General features: G+C 52.7%; 7 protein-coding genes across 7 annotated transcripts; 3 read left to right on the forward strand and 4 right to left on the reverse strand.

Annotated features, from left to right (window-relative positions):
- Positions 1-461: 461 nt before the first annotated feature.
- Positions 462-6,182, reverse strand: B0H65DRAFT_129508 (putative myosin MYO2). Its single transcript, XM_062820783.1, has 7 exons — positions 5,773-6,182; positions 5,522-5,654; positions 5,247-5,436; positions 1,333-5,185; positions 1,204-1,277; positions 927-1,141; positions 462-869 (listed from the first exon to the last, which is right to left on the reverse strand). The coding sequence occupies exons 1-7, from the start codon at positions 5,905-5,907 to the stop codon at positions 688-690; spliced, it is 4,782 nt and encodes a 1,593-aa protein (XP_062684952.1). The 5' UTR covers positions 5,908-6,182; the 3' UTR covers positions 462-687.
- A 2,367-nt stretch (positions 6,183-8,549) lies between these two features.
- On the reverse strand, positions 8,550-10,681 carry B0H65DRAFT_520199 (D-3-phosphoglycerate dehydrogenase 1). The gene is made up of 2 exons (XM_062828726.1): positions 10,178-10,681; positions 8,550-10,116 (listed from the first exon to the last, which is right to left on the reverse strand). The coding sequence occupies exons 1-2, from the start codon at positions 10,465-10,467 to the stop codon at positions 9,006-9,008; spliced, it is 1,401 nt and encodes a 466-aa protein (XP_062684953.1). The 5' UTR covers positions 10,468-10,681; the 3' UTR covers positions 8,550-9,005.
- A 1,031-nt stretch (positions 10,682-11,712) lies between these two features.
- On the reverse strand, positions 11,713-14,004 carry B0H65DRAFT_458620 (uncharacterized protein). The gene is made up of 5 exons (XM_062826416.1): positions 13,627-14,004; positions 13,469-13,548; positions 12,676-13,392; positions 12,293-12,618; positions 11,713-12,228 (listed from the first exon to the last, which is right to left on the reverse strand). The coding sequence occupies exons 1-5, from the start codon at positions 13,671-13,673 to the stop codon at positions 12,178-12,180; spliced, it is 1,221 nt and encodes a 406-aa protein (XP_062684954.1). The 5' UTR covers positions 13,674-14,004; the 3' UTR covers positions 11,713-12,177.
- A 1,961-nt stretch (positions 14,005-15,965) lies between these two features.
- On the forward strand, positions 15,966-20,739 carry B0H65DRAFT_129771 (uncharacterized protein). The gene is made up of 6 exons (XM_062820785.1): positions 15,966-16,340; positions 16,404-17,321; positions 17,380-17,581; positions 17,636-18,859; positions 18,920-20,173; positions 20,244-20,739. Exons 1-6 carry the CDS (start codon positions 16,182-16,184, stop codon positions 20,525-20,527), a joined length of 4,041 nt encoding a protein of 1,346 aa, XP_062684955.1. The 5' UTR covers positions 15,966-16,181; the 3' UTR covers positions 20,528-20,739.
- A 650-nt stretch (positions 20,740-21,389) lies between these two features.
- Positions 21,390-22,940, forward strand: B0H65DRAFT_507044 (S-adenosyl-L-methionine-dependent methyltransferase; the record flags this gene model as incomplete). The annotated part of the gene is made up of 5 exons (XM_062828111.1): positions 21,390-21,405; positions 21,480-21,996; positions 22,086-22,290; positions 22,364-22,618; positions 22,719-22,940. The coding sequence occupies 5 exons, from the start codon at positions 21,390-21,392 to the stop codon at positions 22,938-22,940; spliced, it is 1,215 nt and encodes a 404-aa protein (XP_062684956.1).
- Positions 22,941-23,057: 117 nt separating this feature from the next.
- B0H65DRAFT_507045 (uncharacterized protein) lies at positions 23,058-23,629 on the reverse strand (the record flags this gene model as incomplete). Its single annotated transcript, XM_062828112.1, has 2 exons — positions 23,058-23,168; positions 23,444-23,629. 2 exons carry the CDS (start codon positions 23,627-23,629, stop codon positions 23,058-23,060), a joined length of 297 nt encoding a protein of 98 aa, XP_062684957.1.
- A 512-nt stretch (positions 23,630-24,141) lies between these two features.
- Positions 24,142-26,628, forward strand: B0H65DRAFT_129752 (kinase-like domain-containing protein). The gene is made up of 5 exons (XM_062820784.1): positions 24,142-24,620; positions 24,683-24,764; positions 24,835-24,934; positions 24,997-25,393; positions 25,450-26,628. The coding sequence occupies exons 1-5, from the start codon at positions 24,466-24,468 to the stop codon at positions 26,390-26,392; spliced, it is 1,677 nt and encodes a 558-aa protein (XP_062684958.1). The 5' UTR covers positions 24,142-24,465; the 3' UTR covers positions 26,393-26,628.
- The last annotated feature ends 22 nt before the right edge of the window (positions 26,629-26,650 follow it).

Here is a 26,650-nt window from a genome sequence, read left to right on the forward strand (position 1 = left end):
TACACAAGAAACACGTGACTCGAACATGATAAATGTAATGGTATGTATGATTTCAACAAAAGTAAAACATCGGCCGATGATAAAAAGAAGAAAAAGCTAAGGTAAAAATGAAGTAAAAAAAAGAAACCGTGAAAGTTGAACGTGAATTCTCCATAAAATCTCTCTCTCCAACAAGAAACCCAAAGCAAATCACCCGAATCTGTCTGATTTGCACGCCGTGAGCCTTCCTTCTTCATCTACTATATCCGGCAAGATATTGATTCACAGCTCGACCCACCCAACCTTTCCATAACTGTCCTGCCCTGCCTGCCTCCATATCATTCCTCTTCTTCTTCTCTAACCAGGTTCCAAATGCAGAATGCACCCTACTCTTCTTTTTTTTGCAGCACACAGAACACCCTACTACAGCAACAACAACACAGATGAACAAGAAAATTTGATTTGTTTTTAGTAGACGGATAATACTCAACCAGTCCCACTTCTGACCCTCATCTTCCTTGTATCGGTAGTAGTCCTCGGTGGCAGTACAACAGAATCACTGATGATGGAGTTACTGTTTGTCCTCCAGGGGTTGAGTATGGTAGAAGTCGGGCTCGGAATCAATGATAACGACAGTGACGGACGAGAGCGAGGTGGTGGTAGTGGTAGAGTTAGAGGTAGAAGTGGTGATGGTCGCGGGGGTGCAACCTAGGCACTCGCTTCGATCTCTTGCCCTTCATCCACCTCTGTCAAGTCATTCATGCTTTGTGTGTCATAGTCGCCGTGTTGGTAGTCGCCCCCCTGAGAGCCGAACTCCATCTTCTCTTGCTGCGCAATTGCTTGTTGAGATACAATCTCAGCAAGACGTTTCAAGCGTGGGGTTTGCAGCCCTGTGGTTTCTCGGTCAGTTTGCATTCACGTTATCCAGAAATTCTGACCAAACTCACAAGATGGTGTATAGGTCTCCAGCGCTGTGATCACTCTAGGCTCGGCAATCTCGTACGGGCCACTGTCGTCCATATCGACAGCCTGCAGTAGGAGGACGTCGCTCTTCTCGCTGACGCGAGACGCCACGGCCTTCATGATCTCGCCGTTGATAGGTTGCTCGTAGTCGGCAACCAGGTACTGGTTAAGCAGCTTCTGGATCTGGTTGGGGGATAGCCTACGGGTCATCAAAGTCAGTATAACTGGAACGTTACTTCTCAAGACAAGAAAGTTACTCACATCCAGCAAATGTCTTGGATGATCTCGATATCATTAAGGGTTGCCTTCTTAAGTTGCAAAAGCTTTGTGGCTTGCTGTTGAACGGTTAGCACCTATTGCATTACAGAACGTTCACCCAAAGATACTGACCATGAGATGCTCAAGCTGAAGCGTGCCCTCAGGCATGTCGTGGCTCTTGCACCACTCCTCGATACGAGTGATGTTGTAGTTAATCTGCAAGCCACGCTTCCAAGAGAGGAAGTTACGGCGCATGAGCAAATCGTTGAACGCGGTGACACCAACGAGCCGGAGCAGCTCGGTGATAGTCTGCGTGATGATCGAATCCTCAAGGTAATAAGCCTTCATGGCACGGTAGACATTGTTGAGGAGGGACAACAGGTTGTCCATGCTATAGGCCGGCGCCGTGTTAGACTGCAGGAGCTTGCCAAGGAACCTGTTATTTTCGTTCGTGACGAAGCCGGGTAGGGACTGCGACTCGATGATGGCTGGGATGATCATCTTGAAAAGCTTCTTCTTGAGAACCTTCATCCACGTATGGTAGATGTTGAACTCCAAGCTTTCCAAGTCGTGCTTGACAATCTCGAGCAGGCGGTCGTACTCGTAGTTGTCCGTCTTCTGAGCCTCGTACCAATCCTCCGCGAGGAAGACAAACGAGAGCATTTCATGAACGTTAGAAAGCCAGAAGGCACCGGGGTTGATGGCCTCCTCGCCATCGTGCTGCATCACCTCCTGTTGAATGGACTGCATGACGTTGGCCAGGAAGCGTTCTGACTCCTTGACGAAGCCATTGTTCCACATCTCGGAAGTTACTAGGTTGATGAGGTAAGCAGGGAAGAGCACCTCCTTGTCGGAAGGTGGCGGGTTGGTGGAAGGGGAGGGGATCTTGAGGTTACGGATGAGGCCCATGGTAACCTCCTCATTAAGGGCATCTTCATCGGCGAGAAGACCTTCAAGTTCAAGCTCGATGCTATCGACGCCGGGAACGAAGGTTGAGCCGGAAAGTGTTGTTTGGCGGTTCAGGCCAGGGACAGCCATGGAAACGGGTCGTGGGTTGTAGGCCATGCTGTACCGATCCATCTCACGAGGTTCGGCACCCGCACTACGCCGCTTAGGCTTCTTGGACGATACCAGGTTGATCAACCCAGTAGGGACCTGAGGGGCAATACCATTGCCGTTCAGGATATCACCGTTGATCGGTACTTGCCTCCTTGCTTGCTCGAGAGCCTCCTGTAGGTCAGCCAACTGCTGGCGGAGCGAGTTCTTCTCAGCCTCTTGCCGTTGGCTCTCGATGCGAGCAGAGTCGAGCTCTGCGCTGGTAGCTCGCAGGGACTCTCTGAGCACGCGTTCCTCCTCCTGCATCCTCTTCACATTGGCCGCAGACTCCTCGAAGCTTGCTTGAAGCTTCTTCATCTCGGCTTCCATCTGCTCCAAACGAGCGGCAGCAATACCGGCCTGGTTGGCCTCGGCTTGCAGCTCCTTGGCGCGTGCCTCCAACTGGTTGTGACGATTCCTCCAGGTCGCCACCTGTCCTTCGTAGTTCTCCACCTGAGTCTTCAACTCCCTGTTCTGCGTCTTCATGGTACCCAGCGACTGTGTCAGTTCCACCACCTTGTTCTCCAGCTTGTATGAAATCTGCTTGAGATCCCGTGCCTCGGCGCGGAGAGCCTTGTAATCCTTACGCGCCGTCTTACCACGCCACAAGCTCTGGACAATGGTAACCTTCCGGCGATAATCCCTCCAGGAGCGCAGCTGCTGCCTCGACCGCCAGTTCCGCTGGATGATGAGCACAGCATTTCCGACCCGCTCCTCCATAATCTGCTTGCGCCGCAAGAAGCCCTTGATGGCGGCTTGGGCACGAATAACGTCGTTCCTGACCTCGAGGAATTGCTTCCTGTCCTTGTAACCGCGCCAGACTCTCTGAATCGTGATTGCAGCCTTGGTGGTGCGGCGTTCCTGTGCTGAATTGCGAGCTTTGTTTGCCCTAACCAAGGCCTGGAAAGAGACAATGGCATTGCGAGCAGCAAGATACCTCTTACGGTAATACTTGGCCTTGAGGTTCTTCTGGATGAGAACCGCGCAGTCGTTGAGTCTGGTGGTGCGCAGGTTCTCCAGGAAAGCGAGCATACCGGCTCTGAAGAAGATCTTGGTGAGACCGAGCTGGTACTTGTCGAGACCCTTGCCGATGCTAGCGCCAAAGGCCTTGGTCAAGATGGCATTCGCCATCTCTCTAATCTCCGAGGTCCACTGCGTTGATGGTACCAACATGTAGTACCGCAACGCGAATTCCTCATACGTCCATCTTGTAGGATAACCCGCACAACTAATGCGGACAGTTTCTAGTACACCGCAGGCGCGGAGCTGACTCAGGACCATGGGTCCTTCAAACTTCCAGGCCTCCTTCGCCTCGTTAGGCTTGATACAACGGATGTAGTGAACATCAGTGCCGTTAATTGTGTTCATTAGTTCGATAAGAGAAGACTTGAAGATACCGCCGAGTGTGGGCTTGCGGTTAACAGCCACACCGATTCTCCTTCCGGCAGCGGGCTTCACAGCGTTTGAGCTGGCAGAGGCCAGATCCTTCTCGCGCACCGCAGAAGCAGCGTCCAAGACCGAAACAAGGAAGTGGTTGGTTGATGCGCGCAGAACCGCCATGTGCTCGTCCGGAACGGTATCACGGTTCTTCTCGATGAAGCCGTCCGACTCGTAGGTAACGTCGATGGCATAATGGCAGACGGTGAAGGAAGACTTGCCGAATCGGGGCTTCTTGTAGAACTTATGCTTGTCGGCAGCGTAGTTGTGGTGCAGCTTAGTAACGAACTGCTCGTCGGAACCCATGGGCAGTCTCGATTCCTCGTCCAGAAGGGACAAGATACCAAGCTTGCCCTCGATAAGGTCAATGCAGGGCTGGTTGTCAGCAAAGTCAATGAAGGTCCAGTCGATCTGCTCCCTAAGGTATTCCTCCTGCTCCAACTTGAACACATGCTGGTTGAACTCCTGCTGAAGCTTCTCGTTGGCGTAGTTGATACAGAACTGCTCGAAGGAGTTCTTGGCGAAATGCTCGAAACCGTAAATATCCAGAACACCAATGAAGGAAGTGACTTTGGCGAGGACCTCGTCCGAAGCAAGACTGTGGTTGATGATTTCGACGAGCCAGTCGAACATACTCGAGTAGATGTACTTGGCGACGGAATCTCGGACAACGATAGCCTGCGCCTGGGTCAAGTTGGATACGATCTTTTCGCCACGAGTGACCAGTTGCTTCTTGACGATCCACTTGGCGAACTCTGGAGCATCGATTCCGAGGATCTCGCAGGCCTTGACCAGCGCTGGCTCGGAAGGATCGAGGGTACTGTCGTTTCGCATGGCGCCAATCTTGACATTACCCAAGTGGAGGAGACCAGCCAGAAGCTTGAAGATCTCCGTTTGCTTGCCCTCGTCGACGCCGATAGTCTTCATAGACGCCTTGGTCGCATTGAACTCGGCCTTGTCATCGACGCCATCGATCGTGGGGGTGTTACCCTGGTTGAGGTACTCGAACTGTTCAACGGGAAGCAAGCCCAATTCGTGGCGCTCCTTATCCGACGCACCAGCAACCAGCTGGTAGAAAATGTGGTAGTTTCTTTCCTTCAACGGTTGGAAAACCAACCTCGATCGTTCGAGAAGGTAGGTCCTGATCTTGGCACCGATAATGTTGGTTGCCTTATCAAACATGATCTCGATGTATTTACCGAATCGCGAGGAGTTATCGTTTCTTGTCGTCTTTGCGTTACCGAAAGCTTCCATAATCGGGTTCGTAGCCAAGATAGCCTCCTCGGTCTGGCTCATAGTCTCGTAGCCACCCTTCTTCACTCGTGATCCGGGGCTGTCGGGCGATTCTCTTGTCGCGAAGTATCTCATAATGTACTTGGCACTGACTGTCTTACCGGCACCGGACTCACCAGAAACGACAATGGTCTGGTTCTTGCCATCGCGCAACATGTCCCTATTGTTTATGTTAGCATTGACCGGTCATCATGAAGACTAGATCGACAGAGGAACCGTACATGAAAGCTTCCTCGGCAATGGCGAAAAGATGGGGAGCTTGGGTTGCTCTTTGCTTCCCGGCATAGACCTGAACCATGCCTGGGACATAGAGGGAGTCAACCCTCGCGAATGGGTTTGCAGCTATTAGAACAATACCCGAATATGTGTAGATTTCCTTCTGGGCATATCGAAGGCGGATAGCCTGAAGCACTAAGCACAGCACATCCTATCAGCATTATGTTCTCTGAATGCGCCAGATGGCGGGGCGAGTCAGCGCAAAGGTGTATGTATTTACCAGCAGGCTCGTTAAGATGTGATAGGTTCGTCAAGTCATCGCTGGCTTCGAGCATTGTCGGGTTCATCAACGGCGGTAGCGAGTCATGGCCGCCTGACTGGAGGGCCTCGAGGGAGACCTCCACGGTCTTGGTCTGTAGGCAGGGTAACACATGTTAGCATCCCGAAGCGCACAAAGCCGCGAAAACACACGGAAACCAGAGGACAGAAGTCGGAATGTGCAGAAACCTGGGGAAAGCGTAAGCTACCTACCTCGCCATTCTCGCACTCGAAAATAAGAGTGACCTTGTTGCCGTCTACCGTCTTCTTGACTACTTCAGAGGCAACCCAACCCTCGGTGGGATCGGGCTGCCAGGCTCGAGTGCCAACATCATAGTTCTCCGACATTGGATGCGCTTGTATCGGGGTATCTCGAGGGAGAGAAAGTCGGCAGTCAGGAGCAAGGGGGGAGAGATGTTGTAGTCGGATTTGGATGGCTTCAAGAAGCCAGTTCTAGCGGCGGAACGGCCAGCACGGCTAGGGGCGACGTAGGTGGATAGGGATAATAGTGGACCGTGTTTGTTATGGCGGACGCAACGACCGGAATGAAGAATGGTCCAGGATGCTAGGTCGGTCGCGGAACGTTCGTGGAATCAAAGGGCCGGCGGGAGTGCGGCGCTGGCGAAGACGAAATTCACGAAGGGAATGGAAGAGGGGGGGAAATTAGATGCAAAAATAGGGATTGGACGTGGAGCAAAAGATTAAAGAAGTATAGAAGAGGTCGCTGTCGTGTATGCTTTGGCAACGGAGCCCAAGCCGACAAACAAGGTCGAAGACGATGTAGGTCTAGGAAGAGTTCGAAAGGGGGTTCGGCTCGTGTCGTCGGACCGATGGGAGTGTAGACAGCTGAAAGATGTTGTTGTTGTTGTTTTTGTTGTTTGCTTTGCTTGCCCAAGGAGCTAGCTAGGTGTTTGGCTGACCGGGAATAGGTCAGGTCCTGTCACTGTGTAGAACAAGAAGGTTGTGGAATCCGGTATAAACGGGGGCGGGCAGGACGGGCGGAGCGGGGACCCAACACTGCCTTGCGGTGGGAAAACGGATTCGTCGAGGAGTCGAGTCGAGTTCTCTTGACGGTGACAGCCTCTTCTGTATGGCTGACGGTCGAGATAGCACGTGTGGGTGAGAGAACCTGATGAAACCTGTCGGGCCGGTGTGGTCAACAAGTCAAAAGTCGGGGTAGGCGAGAAGGCGGGACGACGGGATGTCGTTGAAAGTTTAGGGGTAGACTTCCGCTTGTAGCTGCCGGTGAGGTGCTCGGTGATGGCCCCGTCTGATAGAGCACTGGCGGCCGGCCGAGGTGGTGGCAGGCTAACAGTTGACAGGGGCTCGTTGCTGTCGATTGAGGAGTATTGGCGGCCACCGCCCAATTGGGTGCGTCGCTGGGCTCGTGCATTAACACAAGAAGCACGGACTCTTTCGTCTTTGGGAGCTGGGGTCCCACCACCGCACCACAACCCCCAAGTAATTCCCAAATGACGAGCAGGGCTCTCCTAAAAGGGGGCACTAACTGACCAACACTGCGAAGAAGAAAGATTATGCTTGGGAATCCCGAGGCTCTACAGGGAAGCTAGTACACGGACAAGGCCGACGAAGAAGAATGCTTGACTGGCTACCTAGCAGTAGAGGCAGCGTATAAGAGCCATGTTTTGTCCTGAGAGGTGTCCTGAGAGGTATCCAACGGAAAGACCCATCAAGTTGGGTCACGATGTCCAAGGTATGCTCTATCTTGAGATGTCGTCTTGGGCTTCCATCTCTCTCCTCCTGTCTTGTCTTCTTGATACCTCCATGTAAGACATTATCATTCTTCTGCCCTTTTGGTTCTCTCAGGAGTTTCTGTGTGTCTACCTGACAGCTCACTATACCCCTCATCAGGGTAGGATTCTGTTTTCACAATTCCCCGAACGAAGGTTCGAAACTTCCGCCCAATCTTCCCAAGGCCAATTGTTTGCGCTTTTCCGTTCGTTCGTTCGATCAGCCGTCCAACTGGCTCCGTCTGCCCCGTCTGCCCGCCTTGTTGTGACAGTTGAAATGCATTACCTAACATGTCCGCCTGAAAAGGAGAGAGGGCAAAAGCAAAATGGGGCATAGTGTACATGGCAATATGGCATTGAATAGGCATGGCACGGCGTATATCCAGGACTGGTTTGGACTGGTTTTTGGACTGGGCTGACACCGCATCTGTTTCCTTCTTCTCTTTCTCTTCTGGAATCTGCAGGGGGAAACAACAGAAGAGGGGAACGCCAAGCTCGAATCCAGCGAATGGTGATTCGTCAAGACGATGGCTCCGCCCCGTGCGGCCGGCAGTCCGAGTGTCGGGGAGACAAGAAAAAGGGGGAGGGAGGGGCAGTGCTTTTTGGTATGTATGACTCCGCCGTCGCCGTCGTCGCCGTCGCCGCCGCCGCCATTTGTCTACTCCGTGGCCGGACTAACGACGATGGTTACTATTCAGCCGTCACCAGCCCGCGCTCCGACGTCATCCCCCGATGTGTTGGAGTCAGTCCGTTCCGGTGACAATGACACCCGTGACGGTGACTGACATGACGCCGTCATCATTTTGTTCTGCATTGTGAACAAGCTGCTCTATTTGAACTTTTCATGTGTCAACAAGGAGGATGACATGTCTTGATCTTGACGATTAACCGTATAGATCTAGTAGGTCGAAGCTGTCCTCATCAACCATCGAGAGCGACGAGATTGATATCATGATGCCTTCCTTCCATCTCGAGGTTGTGAGGCCACTGAGATGCCCTCATATCTACACGTGTACAGAACTGGAGAAGTGGGTGCAGCATATTCCACCTACAACCACAATTGACAAAGCAGTCCGTGCGCATCACCTCATCGTCGACCCTATCCGCGTCCCAAGCCCGGGACATCCTGGCTGAATAGCTGCAATCTTTGGTGGAGTGGGAGTGTTACAGCATGTGAAGAATCCGGGGCTTCCGTACGTGATCTCAGCATCGTCATGGCCTCGAAAAATATTGGAAGAGATGTATATATTATCTAGTAGGTATAATCGCTGATTGTTGGTGACAACATAATGGATATCGATGCCAGGTGATGAACCCTTTTTCCCATCCTTTTTCCAGAATGCACACCATCGACTTGTCGACGCCTTTGTTGAAAGGCCGTTTTCCCCTTTTGTCCTGTTTTTAAGCACCTGCCATGCCGTTTTTTGTGCTTGCGCTCCCAATGACCCAAAAACTTGATGAAAATAAAGACCTAAGATGTTGAACCAGTGCCAGAAACGTCGTCATGTTCGACCCTTTCTCCCTTTCCTCGGGACGCACACACACCGGGTGGACACACCGTAAGAAAGAAAACGTTATTTTTGCATCCACCCGACAGACTCCGCGACTCCAGATATCATGTTGACCCATAACCGCACCCCAAGGCAACTCCTAACCCCCTGTTCTTGCCATGTACACTGTTCCGATCCTTCCCGCTTAGTAAAGGATGCGAGTGAGGATGCGCGAGCTGAGGGAATCCAAGCTGTCGCGAATATTCTTGATATCCTCTTGCTTGACGTCACTAACGTCAGCCATGAGATACGCGATATCGCCCTTGGAATCCGAAATCTGCTTGTCGACGTTGTGTTCGGCGAGAATCTCGTTGACCTTGCGCAGCACACCAGGCACGTTGCGATGGATGTAGATGACGCGAGCGTGGTTGGGCTCATCAAGCGTCAAAGAGCGCATGGTAACCTCGGGCACGTTGACACTGCCAGTGGTGACACCCTGGTTGATGTAGCGCACGAGGGCATCGGCGACCTCCGCACCGATGGCGCGCTGAGCCTCCTCAGTGCTGCCACCAATATGGGGGGTGAGGATGATGTTGTTGAGGCCACGAAGGTCCTCGCCCCACTGGTTGAGGTCGTTGGTGAAGTAGTCGCCGTTAGCAGCCGGCTCGTGGGGGAAAACGTCCAGAGCGGCACCGGCAACCTTGCCGCTGCGCATGGCCTTGATCAACGCAGGGATATCGACAACGGTACCACGGCTGGCGTTGATGAGGTAGGAGCCGGTCTTCATCTTCTCGAAGTGAGCGTCGGAGATCATGTTCTTGGTCTCGGGAGTCTCAGGGACGTGGAGGGTGACGAAGTCAGCCTCCTCAAGAAGAGCCTCGAGAGTAGGCACCTGGCGAGCCGTGCCGATGGCCATCAGGGTAACGACGTCATAGTAGATGACGGTCATGCCCATGGCCTCCGCCAGAACTGACAGCTGCGAGCCAATGTGGCCGTAACCAACAATACCAAGGGTCTTGCCGCGGATCTCCCAGCACTTGGAGCTCACCTTGTTCCAGGTGCCGCGGTGCATCTCGATGGAGCGGTCGCCCAGCTGGCGGGCGAGGGTGATGATCTCAGCAATCACCAACTCGGCGACACTGCGCGAGTTGGCGAAAGGAGAGTTGAAAACAGCAATACCATGCTGAGCAGCATAGTCCAAATCAACCTGGTTGGTACCAATGCAGAAGCAGCCGATGACGAGCAAGTTCTTGGCTTCCCGGAGAACATTGGCAGTCAGCTTGGTCTTGGAGCGGATGCCAATGACATGAACATCCCTTTAAAGAGCGCGTTAGCCAGGTGTGCTTCTGGTTATCACGGGTTCGTAAAGAGTCTTACTTGATCTTCTCAATGAGCTGGTCCTCGGGCAGTGAGGTCTTGAGGAACTCAACCTGGTAACCCTGGACCCTGAGGATCTCCTGGCCGGTCTGGTTTACATTTTCGAGGAGCAGGATCTTGATGTCCTCAGTGTTAAAGGGCTTGAGCTGCTTGGGCGCAGAGCGGTGGGCGAGTGCGGACGCCATGAAGCTGGAACTGGAGATGGGAGACTGGAAGGTTGAGGGAGAGACGCTGAACTGGACGGCGGTCTTGTCACCGGTGGGCTGGGCAATTTCTCTGGGAGTTGTCATGGTGAAAAGGGGAAGAGGAGCAAGGTCGGAGTGGTCTGAGAGGATGAAGCAAAAGAAGAGTGGCCCGTATTGGCAGAACCGCGGCAACCAGGGACTCTTTATGAGTCGTGAGTCGAAGCTAGGTCTTTCCTTTCTCGGGCTCCGTCAATCGGCAAGGGCAAAGCGAACAGATGGAATCCCACCGGAGAGAAGTGGACAGCCAAGTGGACTCCTGTTACCGGACCATTGTGTAGTATTGACCCCTGAAACTGCATGTAATTCAGACACTATGGGGACAGCCAAATGTTATGCAATAACTGGCGTATATGCAGAATGGGGAGCTTGTTCTTGGTGGGAGACAGGGATTTGTGACCGCGCCTGGCTATGCACTAAAAGGGGAACTTTGGGTGTATATGCAGTATCTGGAGTATGCAGTCGATCCTTGGTGGGGTTTGCGCGGGTTTGGAGGGAACTGTTACAGCGCTGTACATAAAACGCGAGCGGCGGGGGTCGCCTTTGACTCATAACACAGGAACCCAAAACAACACTCACCTACTGGCTGGATTCGGTGGGTAGCTCGACCAAAGGAAAATCTTGACGATGACGCATTGCGCCACTGAAAAGGCAAATACTCAGTGAATAGGTTTGCCGGTTGCGCTTCAACCGCCCTTTAAACAACATAGAATCTGTATTGCTCTTCAATGTCAGCTACGTAGAGGTAAACTATGAAGACATGAGATGAGGTGTTGTCCCGTGCTTATATGTACCTCTTTTTGGGCCCTTCTTTTTTTTTCCACCTCAAGAGAGGAAGAACTCTCAGGAATCGAGCTGACTACACAATGGATGGGAGACTGCCATAACGACCTGGCATGGCCTTGCTGTCCTCCTTAACTTTGTTCCGAGTCACTATATTTTATATAAACAGCTTTTGCTTGATTCAACTCAGATGATCTCGTTGTTTCTCGTCGGGTTCTGAGCACTGAAGTTATTGCAGACAATGCACTTGAACCTGGAGCCGCCGAGCTTGCGTGTTAGTAAAGACATCACCTAATTACCCGGAAGCCCAGCTCCTTCAGGCCTTCCACTGCCTCAGCCCGGCTCTCTTTCGTCCGTTTACACCACGCGAGGCTACAGGGGTCATGACGATTTACATCCATCCGGGCCCCCGGGGAACCCCCTGGTGAGGTGATCTGCCCTCCGGTGTCGCGGTCCACTAAGCTTTACAGTCACAGACAATCAACATCGAGTCACGCTGGAGGATGGCTGTTTGTGATGTAGAAACACCTGCAATGCTGTACTATGAAACCAACACCTTAAATCCTCGTAGAATCACTACTTTTGTCCCGTATAATCAGCCCTTTACGCACGAATCGACCCTTGTTCCGGCTTAGTTCGCATATCTGCTCCCATCCTTGCCCTCTAACATGCCACTGCTTCAGGAGTCAGGACGAACTATCCTGCTAAGAATTATGAGAGACAACCACAGCGTCAAAGCAGGTGCTAAAGCCAACTTCTCATACGACCAGTTCGAATTCCGTAGAATGGTCTATCAATCCACCACACGCTCCGGCCACCCGCAAACTCCTGTTCTTCCTGAGCCCACGGCCACCCTGGTGCGGTCATACATGACACTGAGTTTTTGGAACTCAGATGCCAAAGGCCAATGGGCGTTCCGCCCCTTGCCTGCGTGGTATAGTGGTATCATTTTTGTGTTCGTTCAACGATCAGCATTTAGCTCTGCTTGCACTCAGCAGCCTCCTGCTTGGGCTTGCTGCCGTCCTCCTGTAAGAATTGTCAGCATACCTGCAAAGCGTAGCATGTGTTAGTGGAATTCAGGAAGTCTCACATCGTCCTCATCGCTCTCATCCTCGTCATCCTGGTCCTCGCTGGCATCCTCATCATCCTCATCATCCTCATCGTCGAACTCGGCGTCCTCGAAGTCCTCCTCATCGAGTTCCTCAAAGGCGAGGGCCTCGCCAGTGAACCAGTCGATGGCGCGGGGGATAAGCTTCTCCTTGATATCCTCACCGAGCTGGTAGTCGAGCTCAAGACGCTCCTCGATATCGGAGGTGGTGGACTCATCGTCATCAGTAGGAGCCTTAGGAGGGGAGAAGAAGTTGAAGAAAGACTCGGTAGGAACGGTCTTCTTGACAATGCGGGTCTGCTTGGTGGCTGTGCAATTTGTTAGTCAGCAAGTTCAAAAATCGGGTTTTGAAGCTGCAAACTCACTCTTGTTGCGTTGCTTCTTTTGTTCAACGCGAACGGTAAGGTCCTTGTCCTCCTTCCAGTTGATCTTATCACCCTCGGCGTGGTCGTAGATGAAGTCGCCACCATAGCCGCTCTCGTTCTGGTAGTAGTAGGTCTTGGTAATAGTCTTGTTGGTGAAGTACTCGTTCTCGGCGAACTCGAAGATGAGGCGGAAGCCGGGCTTGTCGAGGTACTCCATGCGGATATCGGTGAGGGACTTGAGGGCCTCCTCATCGCGGTCGGTGATCATCTCGGCGAGGGAGATCTGGTTCTTCATGGCAGAGAGCCAGAACTCGGGGATACCAGAGACCTTCTCAGCAGACTCGGAAGCCTTCTCCTCCTTGGGGGCGGCCTCGGTCTCCTCATCCTCCTCCTCATCCTCCTCACCGGCCTGGACCTGGTCCTCAGTGGGCTCGGTCTGGCCGTTGACAATAGCGGCACGCTGCTGGTAAAGAGGAGTAAACTTGGCGAAGTACTTCTTCTCGAGCTGGAGGACCTCCTCCTGGAACTCGGCCTCGAGCTTGGAGTGCTCCTTCTGGATGCCCTTCAGGCCAGCGACACGACGCTTGACATCGGTAGGGAGAGACTCGATGTAGCCAGACGAACGACCGACGAGAGAGCCGAGACGGCCCTGGATAAGGGACACAAGTCTGGGGTCCTTGGCGAAGATGGAAGCGGCGGCGGCACGGTCAAGGTCCTCTGTAACGAACAACAAATTTAGCAACAAGCCCAGAAGACAACCGACGTCTCGGCGGCAGCAAGATTCTTTACTCACCCTCCTTGATGCTGGCAACACCGGGCTGCTGAGCGTGCGAAGAAATGGGGGCAGTGTTGAGAGGAGTGTTCTGGGGGGTGCTGAGGGGAAGGCTGGTCAGTAACGGTACGCGATAGCCGGATGAGCATCCCATCAAATTTTTGGGGATGAAAACTTACGGAGCGATGGGGGGATCGGCCCGCTTGTTTCTGATGGGCTCAGCCATTGTGTCTGGTTCTTGTCAAGAGAAGGGAATGAGTTGGGATACAGAGAAGGAAGCGGTGGTAGAACCCTGTGGCCGACGTACAGTGGATGTCGGAGGGAGAAATGGGAGAAGGAAGGGCAAATTTGGATTTAAGAAGCGGTCGGGTGAGGTGTTGAGATTGATGAAGGGGCCCTGGTGCTGGTGGGAAAGGCAATGGAAAAGGTTCTGGGTCCAGGCAGAGAAGGCTTGTGCAGTGGAGGAAATGTTGAGCGAGGGTCTGAGGGGACCGGGAGGGGAGAAAAGCTGTCAATGGGGTTGCTATGAAAATTTGCGGGGCACTGGCCAGTGCGGGCAGGGCGGGCAGTCGAGGGCACTGCAGCGGGAGGCGCCCCGTTGGACCACTCCATGATGCCTGCACTGCGCCGGCGACCACCCAGTCCGCTACTTCCATTTGCTGCCCACCGTGCTACTGATTTTTCATGGGAGCAATGCGAGTCTGTTGCCGCTTGCCCTAGTTCTAGGGAAGGAATGAAATGGTAAGGTACCTATTTGACCTTCTAGCAAAGGCAGGTGCTCTTGTCGAATGTCCGCGTGAGAGAGACGATCATGTCTTTTGGGTCAAGCTCCTGTCACTTGTTTGACTCTACATTCGGCCATCGTATGGTCTATCCGACTAAACTGAAAATCTCCTCAGATAGGTTAGGTAGATAGCCTTTCCGAACCTGAACAAGCCGTTGTTCTTATCGTACAAGCCCGTCCATGTGCATGGCATTCACGTAGTGTAGATCCAGGTTGTCGCGCCTCGCTTCCTGCCACCACATGCTCCAGCATTTGGCTGGCGTGTCTTGCGTGCTAGTGTTCTCTCCAGGGATCCCGGCCAGAGACATGATGTAAATCATTTTCAAGGTACCTTATAAGTGCAAGATACCGCGGCGTGTGGTTACGGCATACTCCTCACTTTCCCCATGGAAGTTGCTCTTCGCCCGAACTGCGTGCTGTTTATATTGGACGGGTGTTTACATGTCATCTTCTCACCGGCGTCGGGCTGTGGTGATAAGTCAAGCACGGGATATGTAGATACATACCGCGGGGACCGCCATAGCACGTTACTAACGTGTAAATGCTCTCGACTTAACAGGGCTCTTATGGTCAGGTTTTGGATGGCGTATTTGAAAACTCTGCTGTTCCACTCTCTTCCCAGCGAGTTCATGAAACAAAACCTCCTCAGCAGAGGCAACTTGACGCACACGTTTCTGCTTATGACTTATGAGTCGACGCTGACACGCTGGGTTCAGCGACTATGGTCGGACCGATCTGAACCATCATGGCCGTGGTCCGTCGTGGGTGTCCAGGTCCAGGTGAGATGCTGCAGTGATCCAGTACACCACGTACGGGCACGTATGTAGCACGTTCTCTCACGTTGTAGTGAGACCGTTTCGCGGCATCTGCCAAGTGATCATCACGACGCCCACGACGCCCTCCCTCCCTCCTGTTGGTGGTTGTCGACATGATCGGTTGCTCTCCGCGAATCTCCATCGTCAACTGCAGTGAAGCCGACAAGGTTTTGGCCAGAACGACCCTTGTTGCACTGTGCTTATCGTGAAAACCGTGGATAGCGACCCCATCTCCGCCATCGACCCTTCTGGCCTAGGCAAGCGGCTAGCGGAGATGCTTGGCAGTCGATTGGCATTGTTGAAAAAAAATCCCATGCAAGACCTGTCGCTGCCCCACTTGCTGCCTGCCCCGTTGGGACGGTCTGGGCACGATCCTTCTCCGTGACTCCGGCGTCCAAGTCAACAAATGAACAAAACAAACAAGAGCGATGTTGCCGAATTCCATTGAGGTTATTCCCGTCTCCGATCATCGTCCGGAAAGCCTTATCCACCTCACCTGAAATAGAAGATATGTATCATGGAGCCCAGAGGTATTCATGGTAAGCACTGGTTGTCCTTCGCTTCCACATTGTGAACCTTGATGTCTTTTATGTAACCATGTGGCCGAACAAAGATAGATAAAGAAGAAGAGAAATACCGCTGTCTCCCTCAGTATTTAACATATTATTTGGTATTCAGTTCCTTCTTCCCTTGATAGTTCATGGAAAGGGGTTGTCTTCGGCAAGCCAACATTGTTGGTTGACCGTGATAGTGTGTAAAGAGTGCCGGTTTTGGCGTAAAATCATCTGAAAGTTTGAAACGGCCAAACAAAGTCCGATCCAGCGACAATGTGGATCAATACGTGCTGTATGCAGTTTGCGAGGTTTCGTATCAAGTGGAACAAACCGACGTCATGTTCTTATCGGTATCACCTTCCCAAACAGATGTGGATCTCTGCGCTTACAAGTTCAGACGACTGACTTGGTCGCGGCAAGAATCTCAAATTCTACTTGGACATTCCCCAATTGCACAACTTCGGGACGCTGTGCAATGTCCTGTTTCTGCCATCGCTATATATAAGATGCGTGTCAGTTGCTTATAAATATTATTTTACACACAGGATTAGCTTCGGAACAACACCGACAGCAGCGCCAACATGAACGGCGGCAATGACGCCTACAACGCTAGCTGGCGGTCATCGCAGTCTTTTGACCGCCGACGCGCCAGCCATGATCACCGTCCAGGCCTCTACACCTTGGGCTCGAACCAGAGCACTGCGAGCATCTTTGAGGATGTCGAGATGGCACACGACGAGGTACGTATTCTTCCCCCGTTACCGTGGTGCAGTTTGTGTTGTATCTAACAGTGGCGGCAACAGCTCTACTCTGGCCCTATGGCAGAGTCGCTCCCAACCAGTGTGTCCGCATTCAACCACCGCCGAGCTCGCGCCGACTCTACCACTAGCTTCTCTTTCTACCAAGAAGATATCGATGAACGTTTCGAAACAGGCGAGGTCGCCTCGATCGAAGACCTTGACGAATTACCGTTCGAAGATGACTATGAAGACGACGTTGGCGCATCAGAGATGGGTTCATCAGACTTGGAACGCCAAGCTCCAGACGACGAATACATGCTCAACAGACGGTCCTCAACTCAGTCAAGGAGATCTGGGCATAGTCGGGTTCTGCGCAGAGACAGCGGTGTATCAGCAAGCAGCGGACATGGTGGAAACCGTACCAGCCAAAAAGTATACATGGTAAACGAAGATCTCTATATCGCCATCGCTGGATTCCGCACGAGTACTCTCGGCCTGGCTGTTTACATCCTCATATGCTTATTGACCTTTGGAGTCGGCTGGCTTCTGTTCCGATGGGTGCCTAGATGGCATGTCAAGCTGGTTGGACGCCCATCTTCACTACGGGACTGTCAGTGGGTGGTTATTGAAAACTCATGGAACGAGATGGCCATCCTTAACGTTGACTCAAAGCCTTATGGGCGTGTCCTTTCGACTGTCTTCGGATCTCCGGGTAAACTGGCCAACTATTCGTTGGATGAAGACCATGACCCAATCATCCAGGACCTCCGCATGATCAACTACCGCTACGTGCGCTTTTTCTACCACCCGCTCAAGGATAAGTTCATTCTTTGTAATGGCTGGAAGGATCCGCTCTGGACAGACGTCCAAACAATTCGCTCTGGTATCGACAGCGAGGAGAAGAGCCATCGAGATGCCGTCTTTGGAGGAAATCTAATTGACATCGAAGAAAAGTCTACTTTCCGCCTCTTGGCCGACGAGGTAAGGTGTTCATCTTTGTGTTGTTGCGGCGCATACGAGCTAACACTATGACTTCAAGGTCTTCCACCCCTTCTATGTGTTCCAGATTGCCAGTTTGATATTATGGTCAGTTGATGAGTACTATTATTATGCCGTCGCTATTTTCGTCATGTCGGTTGGCAGCATTGTAGCTACTCTTATCGAAACCAAATCGACAATGAAGAGGCTACGGGAAATTTCCCGGTTTGTATGCGACGTTAGGGTGCTCAGGAATGGCTTTTGTAAGTTCGAGACTACCCTCTCCGAGTGGTTTTGCAAGTTGCTAACACGTACAGGGCGCCACGTCTCTTCCAGTGATCTTGTACCTGGTGACATTTACGAGGTCAGCGATCCGAGCCTCGGCCAGTTTCCTGCGGACAGTCTTCTACTTGGCGGCGACTGCATCGTTAACGAGAGCATGCTCACCGGTGAATCCGTGCCGGTATCCAAGACCCCGGCAACCGATCAGTCGCTCCGGAATCTGGATCTTGGTGCCTCTACCGTGCTTCCAGAAGTAGCGAAACACTTCTTGTTTTGCGGGACAAAGATCATCCGTGCTCGCAGGCCTCAAGATGACCACAATGAGGAGGCTGTTGCCCTCGCTCTTGTTGTCAGAACGGGATTCAACACCACTAAAGGAGCTTTGGTTCGGTCGATGCTTTTCCCCAAGCCGTCGGGCTTCAAGTTTTACCGCGATTCGTTCCGATACATCTCTGTCATGGCATGCGTTGCAATGGTTGGGTTTGCGGCCTCGTTCATCAACTTCATACGGCTCAACCTGTCATGGCATCTCATCATCGTTCGGGCCTTGGATCTGATCACCATCGTGGTCCCTCCTGCGTTGCCAGCAACACTCACCATTGGTACAAACTTCGCACTCGGCCGTCTTAAGTCAAAGAAGATCTTCTGTATCAGCCCACAACGAGTTAATGTCGGTGGAAAACTAGACATTATGTGTTTTGACAAGACAGGAACTCTCACTGAGGAAGGTCTTGATATTCTTGGGGTTCGGGTGGTTAATCGAACCAACAATCGGTTTAGCGACATCCTTGATAACCCAGACGATCTTGTGCCTCGTCAAGATCATGGCACCGGGATTAAAGACTCGACCGATACACTCAAGGCGGCACTGTACACAATGGCAACGTGTCACTCTCTCCGTTCAGTCGATGATGAGCTTGTTGGTGATCCCCTGGATCTCAAGATGTTCGAGTTCACGAGATGGTCGTTCGAAGAAGGACACGAGGGAGGAGGCGCTACGGACGGGGAAGAGCAAAGAACATTGCAGCCATCCATCGCCAGGCCCCCAACTGTAGACAAGGGCTACACGGATGCCGACCGGCAAGATGCTACACAAAACGGGCGTGCACCATTCGAACTGGGTGTTCTTAGGTCTTTCGAGTTTGTGTCTCAGCTCCGAAGAGCAAGCGTTATAGTTAGGACGTTTGGACAGAAGAGCGGAGACATCTTCGTTAAAGGCGCGCCGGAGTGCATGCGAGAGATTTGCAAGCCGGAATCATGTAAGTCATGTCTCTCAAATGATCGACCTTGGAAGTTACTAACGTGTGTCAAATTCTCAGTTCCCGCGGACTACGATGATCAGCTCAACTTCTATACGCACAAGGGATACAGAGTCATCGGCTGCGCCACCAAGCACATTCCTAAACTCAGCTGGGTGAAAGCTCAGAAAATGACACGGCATGACGTGGAGTCGGATCTGGACTTCGTCGGATTCATTGTCTTCGAGAACAAGTTGAAGCCTGCAACGGCCCCGGTTTTGAAAGAGCTCGCCGAGTCTAACATCGGATCGGTCATGGTGACTGGAGATAACATTCTGACTGCGATTAGCGTTGCGCGGGAGTGCAGCCTGATTAACAAGACGGCTCACTGCTTCGTTGGTCGCTTCGTCGCTGGTCATTCGAGAGACCCTAACGCCAAATTACAATGGGAGAGCATCGACAATCCGATTTACCAGCTGGACGACCGCACCTTGCTCCCCTTGCCACCACCGCCAGAGGGAGACGCCTCTCTTCCATACGACATTTCTAACCTACGGAACTATTCTTTGGCTGTCAGCGGCGATGTGTTCCGATGGGTGATCGACTATGCGCCTCCAGAAGTCATGCGGAGAATGCTCGTTACTGGCAAGGTATTTGCCCGCATGTCTCCTGACGAGAAGCATGAGCTTGTTGAAAAACTGCAGAGCATAGATTACTGCTGTGGCTTCTGTGGCGACGGCGCCAACGACTGCGGCGCTTTGAAGGCCGCCGATGTCGGTATCTCCCTTTCCGAGGCTGAGGCATCCGTGGCCGCTCCTTTCACATCCAGAGTATTCGACATCCGCTGCGTCCCAGAGGTGATTCGCGAAGGCCGAGCCGCGCTTGTCACCAGCTTCAGTTGCTTCAAGTACATGAGCTTGTACTCGGCCATCCAGTTTACGTCAGTCAGCTTCCTGTACGCCTCAGCATCGAACCTGGGCGACTTCCAGTTCCTGTTCATTGATCTGGCTCTCATCCTACCGATCGCCGTCTTTATGAGCTGGGCCGGCCCATTCCCAGAGCTCTGTCGTAAGAGACCGACGGCCGACCTGGTCTCTCGCAAGGTGTTGGTGCCACTTCTTGGACAAATGTTTATCTGCATCTTCATCCAAACTATGGCGTTCATCGCTGTGCGTGAGCAACCCTGGTTCATCCCACCCAAGGTAGAACACGAGAAGGTCAACATTCGGAATTCTGAAAATACTGCTCTCTTCTTGACGTCCTGTTTTGAGTATATACTCGCAGGTGTAGTTCTGAATGCGGGTAGGCCCTTCAGGCAACCTCCCTGGACCAACTGTACGTTTCCCCATTTAAGTCTTGACCTGTTACTTACCCAATCGCATATGCTAACCTTTCTTGTTCACAGGGCCCTTCGTTGCTGCGATTGCTGCCACTCTTGCGTTCACGGGATACATGATCCTCGGTCCGGCTGCCGGGCTCGTAAGTCTGATGGACCTTACTCCTATCAGTTGGGACTTCAAGATGTTCATCTTCACCCTGGGCATCATGTATTTCGTTCTGGCTTGGGTCGGTGAGCACGTTATCTTTCAACGACTTGCGCGCCTGATCGGAAAGGTCAGCCAGTCTTTGACCAAGGAGCCCAAGAAGAGGAAGGAGTATAAGGTCATCTTGGAGAGGATGATCTGCTAAATGAGGGATGTCATCTTTCTCTCTCGTTTAACACATTGTATATATGAACGTAGGCATGGACGGCGCCGAGGCGTTTCAGACATGGAAATGTCTTAGTACCCCGATGAGTTTTCGGGCTTGGAGCAAGCGTATCTAGTCGAAGACTTGACTATTATCTAAAAGCGATTCTATTCTCATCCGGATTCGTCGCTCACTTTGCAATCACCGTCCTCATCATCCCCCATCTGGAGCGTCCCTGCCATCAAGGTACCTTCTACACAGTACCGTGTGCTTATCTTTCTTTCATCCCAACTTGCTATTGTGACCTCGAGAGTCTAGGCCCTTCCCATCTTAATTTAACGATGAGGTACTCACCGCCAGGAACTTACACGATGTGGATCAGAGACACGCAAACCTGCTCAACTTGCTCTTTCCCACCCAAACGACGCATTTCGCAGTCGCGGTTGGGTAGTATGTTGTGCTTTCATCGCACCTTCCTTCTGAAAGGAAGACACAAGGGGTCAAGTTCAGTAGGACAGGAAGGCGTTACTCACTTCCCTGCCTATCTAGATATAAAAGGACCAGTTCTTGAGCAGTTCCTGCCTCGTTCTTTCTCTTCATTCTTCGGCAACACACTCAGGCATCCACGACTTATAGAAATTTCCCACAAAAAGATTTTCACGATCATGTCTTTGCCATAGCAGCAACTTACCACCCACTCGTTCTCCCAGTTCATCACCACACCGACTGCTCCAGTCGGCCACATCAGAGGATATCTCCCTCTCACGCCTCACTCTTTCTCCGTGATCCCATCCACGGTCCAGCGACCTCGCCGACTGCAACATTCACTACTCGTCATCAACAACGTCTAACATCAATCAAGATGTTCCCTTTCATCAGTGAGTACAGACTGAAATTCTGTTCACCACGGTGTGACGCATAGGGTGATCAGCTCTGACGTGGTTTTCTGTAGGCAAGATCCTCGACAACCTCAACGACACTTGGTGCGATAGTGTCCTGGACAGCGGTGTCGTCCCCCATGCCGTCCTGCGCGTGCTCATCCGCCGGGAGCTGCGTCGCCGTCTCGACGAGATCACTCCTCCCTTCCCGGAGAAAGTTCTCGCTACAGTGTCTGCCAAGGGCAATCCCAGCCTAAAGGCCAAACTCGAAGATTTGGCTTCACCCAAGATTGCCCTTCTCCCGGGCGTCCTCGCCCCTATCTCGAAGTGGTCGGAGACACTGGCTTACAAGATGAACTTTTTCGAGACTGTTCGTCACCAGCCCATCGCCATCGAGACGGACGCTGCCAACAGGCAGAACTACGAGATCGCGACGGGTATCATGGCCAACATGCTTGGCCCGAGGATCAAGTACAGCTGCTCGTACTATCCCACCGGCACAGAGACACTGAAAGAGGCCGAGGAGAAGATGCTTGACCTCTACATCGAAAGGCTGGGACTCAAAGCCGGCATGAGGTTCCTTGATCTTGGGTCAGTTTACTATCACTCCTGCTGATGGGACTGAATATGCCATGCGTGGATTGCACAAATCAAGAAGGAAGAGGCTAACCCAGTCATAGATGCGGTTGGGGAGCTGCCGTTCTGTATTTCGCCGAGAAGATACCCGACATGGAGGTCGTGGGCTTTTCGAACTCCCGTACCCAGAAGGAGTACATTGATGCCAAGGCAAAGGAGTTGGGCCTGATGAACGTACGGATCATCACTGGAAACTGTACCGACTATGAATTCGAGCCCAACTATTTCGACCGGGCGTTGTCCGTCGAGGTAAGCAATTAATTGGGGTTTCCCCCAAAATACTTTTGAGAAATGGTGAGTGGCTAACATGGAGGCCCTAAAGCTGTTCGAGCACATGAAGAATTACGAAGGTCTGATGGCCAAAATGTCGAGAGCCCTTCGTCCTGAGGGCCAGCTCCTCGTTCACCACTTCTGCCACCGAACCACGCCCTACCATTACGAGGATGGTTGGATGGCTCGAACCTTCTTCACCGGAGGCACGATGCCCTCCTCGGATCTTCTTTTGTACTTTCAGAAGGATCTGGTCATCAAGAAGCACTGGTGGATCAATGGATACCACTACTCGAAGTCTCTCGAGGTAAGAATATCGACTCAGACCCCTCGATGCTTTCTTTGGAAGAGCGTAGCATGCACATCCGGATCTTAGATAGGGGCTGACATATGGGACTCTCACACAGCATTGGCTCGAAAACACCATGGCCAGAAGGGAGAAGATGATGCCGCACCTGGCGGAGACATACGGCGAGGACAAGGCCTTCGTTTGGCATAACCGTTGGCAGATCTTCCACCTGGCCAGCTCGGAAATGTTCAAGACCGACGGAGGCGACACGTGGGGGGTCACCCACGCTTTGTTCGAGAAGCCACCTGTGCATACGATGTCGTATTTGGTAGCCCTTTGAAGCCAGAACTTGAGATAGTGTGATGGTCAAACATGGTCGAAAGTTCCCACGAAGAATTAGTGAAGGCTGGCGTGGCGTACACGGAGATCACTCCTCATATCCTTCTTCCTTATATAGTTATTTCATTGATGATGCGCCTGACTTTTGTTCTAACGCAATCCGCGGTCTGGCTTCATAATTGATGAGTGATGACTCATGATGGCGCCCTCCTGTTATACGGGCCGATATCTGTTCTGTTGGTCCAGTCCCATGCCAGTCGATGATGTTCTGTTCCAACCACCATTTCGCGTCGTAAAACTCCAAACGCAGTTCCCCTTGCCCACTTCACGTGGTTGAATATTCGCGTCGATACGGTCGCTCAGTGATCCCAAGGGTGCTTCAAGCCGAGGAGAACGGCTCCGTCCTTCTTCGCCCGATACATGATCTGGTAAACGCATAGAGCGAGCACGAGTCAGTCACTGTATCCGGGATATGCAGGGTTCGTAAATGACAAGGCACCTTACCCAGAACCACATGGATGCACCAAGGCCAATGCTCAGGAACTGGTAGACGGGCTTGCTGTGGTTGGGAGGCACGCGGTACCACCACTTCCCTTGCAACCTCTGGTGCAGCGTGCGCGGCTGGAACTCGGGCCCGTGAGGGTAGTTCTCGGGGCGAGGGACTCGCTCGAATTCTCCGCCGCCTGCCATTTTGTGAATTACTGAATGCCCGTTCCTGGGGAACGTTTGTATTAGGTTATTCAATTGCGCATTAACATAGAAACACAGTGGATGGATTGGTGGTGGAGCTTTACCTTGTGGTTCTGAGGGCGTCACGGTGGGTTTTGCGACGATGGGGGGAGACGGGGATAGAGTCGTCCGTCCTTCGGGATCCTGACCACCAAGCTGGTTGTAGCGACGTACCTTTGACGTTCTCAATGATTGGCTGCCTGATATTTGAGGCTACAGATTTTCTGTCAAAGTGGAAGGGAGGAAAGGTAAGGTACGAAGGTACAAGCGACAAAGTTGGAGACGTCATGGTCTGCATTGCCCGCCCATCTTATCGCTTCCCGTTGCTGGAAGGCGCGCTAGTGTTCTGAGGTTGCAGCGCATTCGATCGCTGGAACCGAAACGGGGGCCTGCCACCAGAGCGCGCCTCCAGTCTTGTGAAAGGCGACGGGGCATTTTGTTCCAAAAAAGTTGAACGAAGAAAGACGAGAAAAGGTCACGGTGAACCAAACACCAACCGACGAATTCGCATGTTGCCTCACATGTCTTCCCTTTAACCTGACAGAATCAACTGCCAGGTAACTCACCAACAGCCGGCAGACACGCGGCAACTGATGCTTGCGCAAAGCGACAGAGGATTCCCTCCGTTCTTCCGTTCCCTTCTGCTTTTCCAACTGGAAAACAAAACGCCGACGATATCCATCCACGAAGCCAAACAGCATCCCGCAGCTTCCAACACAATATAGCCTTTTGGCCCTTCAACCCTAAGCGACCGTCGCCAAAAGATTTTATACAAACAAGAAGAGGACTGCCACGCGATGAGCATTGACGAGGCAAAGGAGGGCGGCGGAGGCCCTGCCATGTCTCCTCGCGCTTTTGCGATTGCGCACCAGAGGGACAGGGGTAGCTTCGTGGGTTGCTCTAGGATTGCCGACTATGAAGTCCTGGGTAAACTGGGCGAGGGTACCTTTGGGTATGTTCTCACTGTTTCCTATGAGAAGCAATCGTTGCGGTTACTGACACTCTTCTGCCCAGTGAGGTTCACCGCGCGAGGTCGAGGAAAACAGGTGCCCTAGTTGCGCTCAAGAAGATCATTATGCACAACGAGAGAGATGGGGTTGGTCACCGCGCTTGCCCTTCGGTTCGGTCTTGGATTCGACTGTCTCTAACGTTGACTTGCCCATCAGTTCCCCATTACCGCTCTCCGAGAAATCAAGTTGCTCAAGCTTCTCTCACATAAAAACGTCTTGCGCTTAGAGGAGATGGCGATTGAGCATCCACCCAGAAGTAGGTCAACCCGTTGTCAGCTACGTTGGGGACGTCCCATGCTAAGAAACAACCGTCATCAGCCGACAAGCGAACAAGACCTATCGTGTACATGGTCACGCCCTACATGGATCACGATTTATCCGGCTTGCTCGATAACCCTTCAGTTCGCTTCACAGAACCACAAGTCAAGTGTTATCTGTTGCAGCTGCTAGAAGGTCTCCAGTATCTGCATGCGAACCACATTCTTCACAGAGATATGAAGGCGGCCAATCTTCTCATCAACAACAAGGGTATACTACAGATTGCCGATTTTGGTTTAGCGAGGCATTACGAGGGCGACATTCCTCAGCCCGGAAAGGGGAGTGGCGAAGGGAAGCGTGACTACACTAGCTTGGTGGTGACTAGATGGTATCGCCCCCCTGAGCTTCTGATGCATCTGAAGAGGTATACCACAGCGATAGATATGTGGGGTGTTGGGTAAGACCAGACATGTTCCTGACGCGTGCTTTCTTTGATGCTAACAACCACTCCAGATGCGTGTTCGCAGAGATGCTGGAAGGAAAGCCAGTATTGCAGGGCGAAAGCGATCTTCACCAGTTAGAGCTCGTTTGGGACCTTTGCGGAACACCATCTGAGGAGACGATGCCCGGATGGAGGACCTTACCCGGTGGCCAAGCATTCGCATCAAAGCCCAGGCCAGGAAACCTGACGCGCAGATTCGAGAAGCACGGACCCGTGGTTATTTCGCTGCTCAAGGAGCTGTTCAAGCTTGACTGGAGGTCACGCATTAACGCGATCGATGCTCTCAACCACCCATATTTCCGGACCGCGCCACTACCAGCTCAACCTGGCGATCTACCAACGTTCGAGGAGAGTCACGAATTTGACAGGCGCAAATTCCAAGACAGGAAAGCGGCGTTACCGCCTGCGCCTAAGGGAGGCACCGTGGGTCGCGGGGCTGTTGTTGGTGGCCAAGGCCCAGATACCGGATTCAGCGGTAGAGATGGCTACGGAGGTGGTGGTCGGAATGGCCCAAACGGCGGCAGATACCCGCCATACCACCGCGGTCCTCCACCAGGCGACGAGCGCGTTCCCTCGTGGCATAGTGCGCGGGGGTTGCCACCACGACCTCCGATGCCCGCAGACTACCATAACGGGCCGATTGACCATCCCGATGGGTACCGTGACCGTCCACCACGTAGGGGTCCCGGTGGACCGCCAGGAGGGGGAGGTGGTCCGAGTAATGTAGACACCTACATCCCCAGCTACGACCGTGACGGGCCCGCGCCGCGCCGAGAAGACTGGCGCCGCCGTGACGACTGGGACGACAGGCGAGGAGGAGTGGACCGGGATAGGAGACGGCCTGAATACGATGTTAGGAGCCGTGACAGCAGGACGAGGAGCCGAACACGCAGCAGATCCCCGGTTCGCGACCGTGATCGAGGTCGGGACCGTGATGCCTATGCGCGAAGATAGAGTTCTTCGCCTGGTGTGGGAGGCTCTAATACTCGCAGTCCTGAGAGTAACAGGAGTAACTCGGAGGAAGACGAGTGCAGTACCCCTTATGGGTATGACAGTTATAAGCCCGATAGGGATGAGCAGGACAGTAGCCCTGAGGAAGGCGGGTATTCGCCTCTTTGGGTGTGACAGTCATAGGCCCAATTGGGTTCCTGGTGACAGTTATAGACCTAGTGGAGGTGATGGGACGACCCCGAGACGGGACGATCATGATAG

Source organism: Neurospora tetraspora (genome assembly GCF_033439725.1).
Source record: "Neurospora tetraspora strain CBS 560.94 chromosome Unknown B0H65scaffold_2, whole genome shotgun sequence".
NCBI classification, from domain to species: domain Eukaryota; kingdom Fungi; phylum Ascomycota; class Sordariomycetes; order Sordariales; family Sordariaceae; genus Neurospora; species Neurospora tetraspora.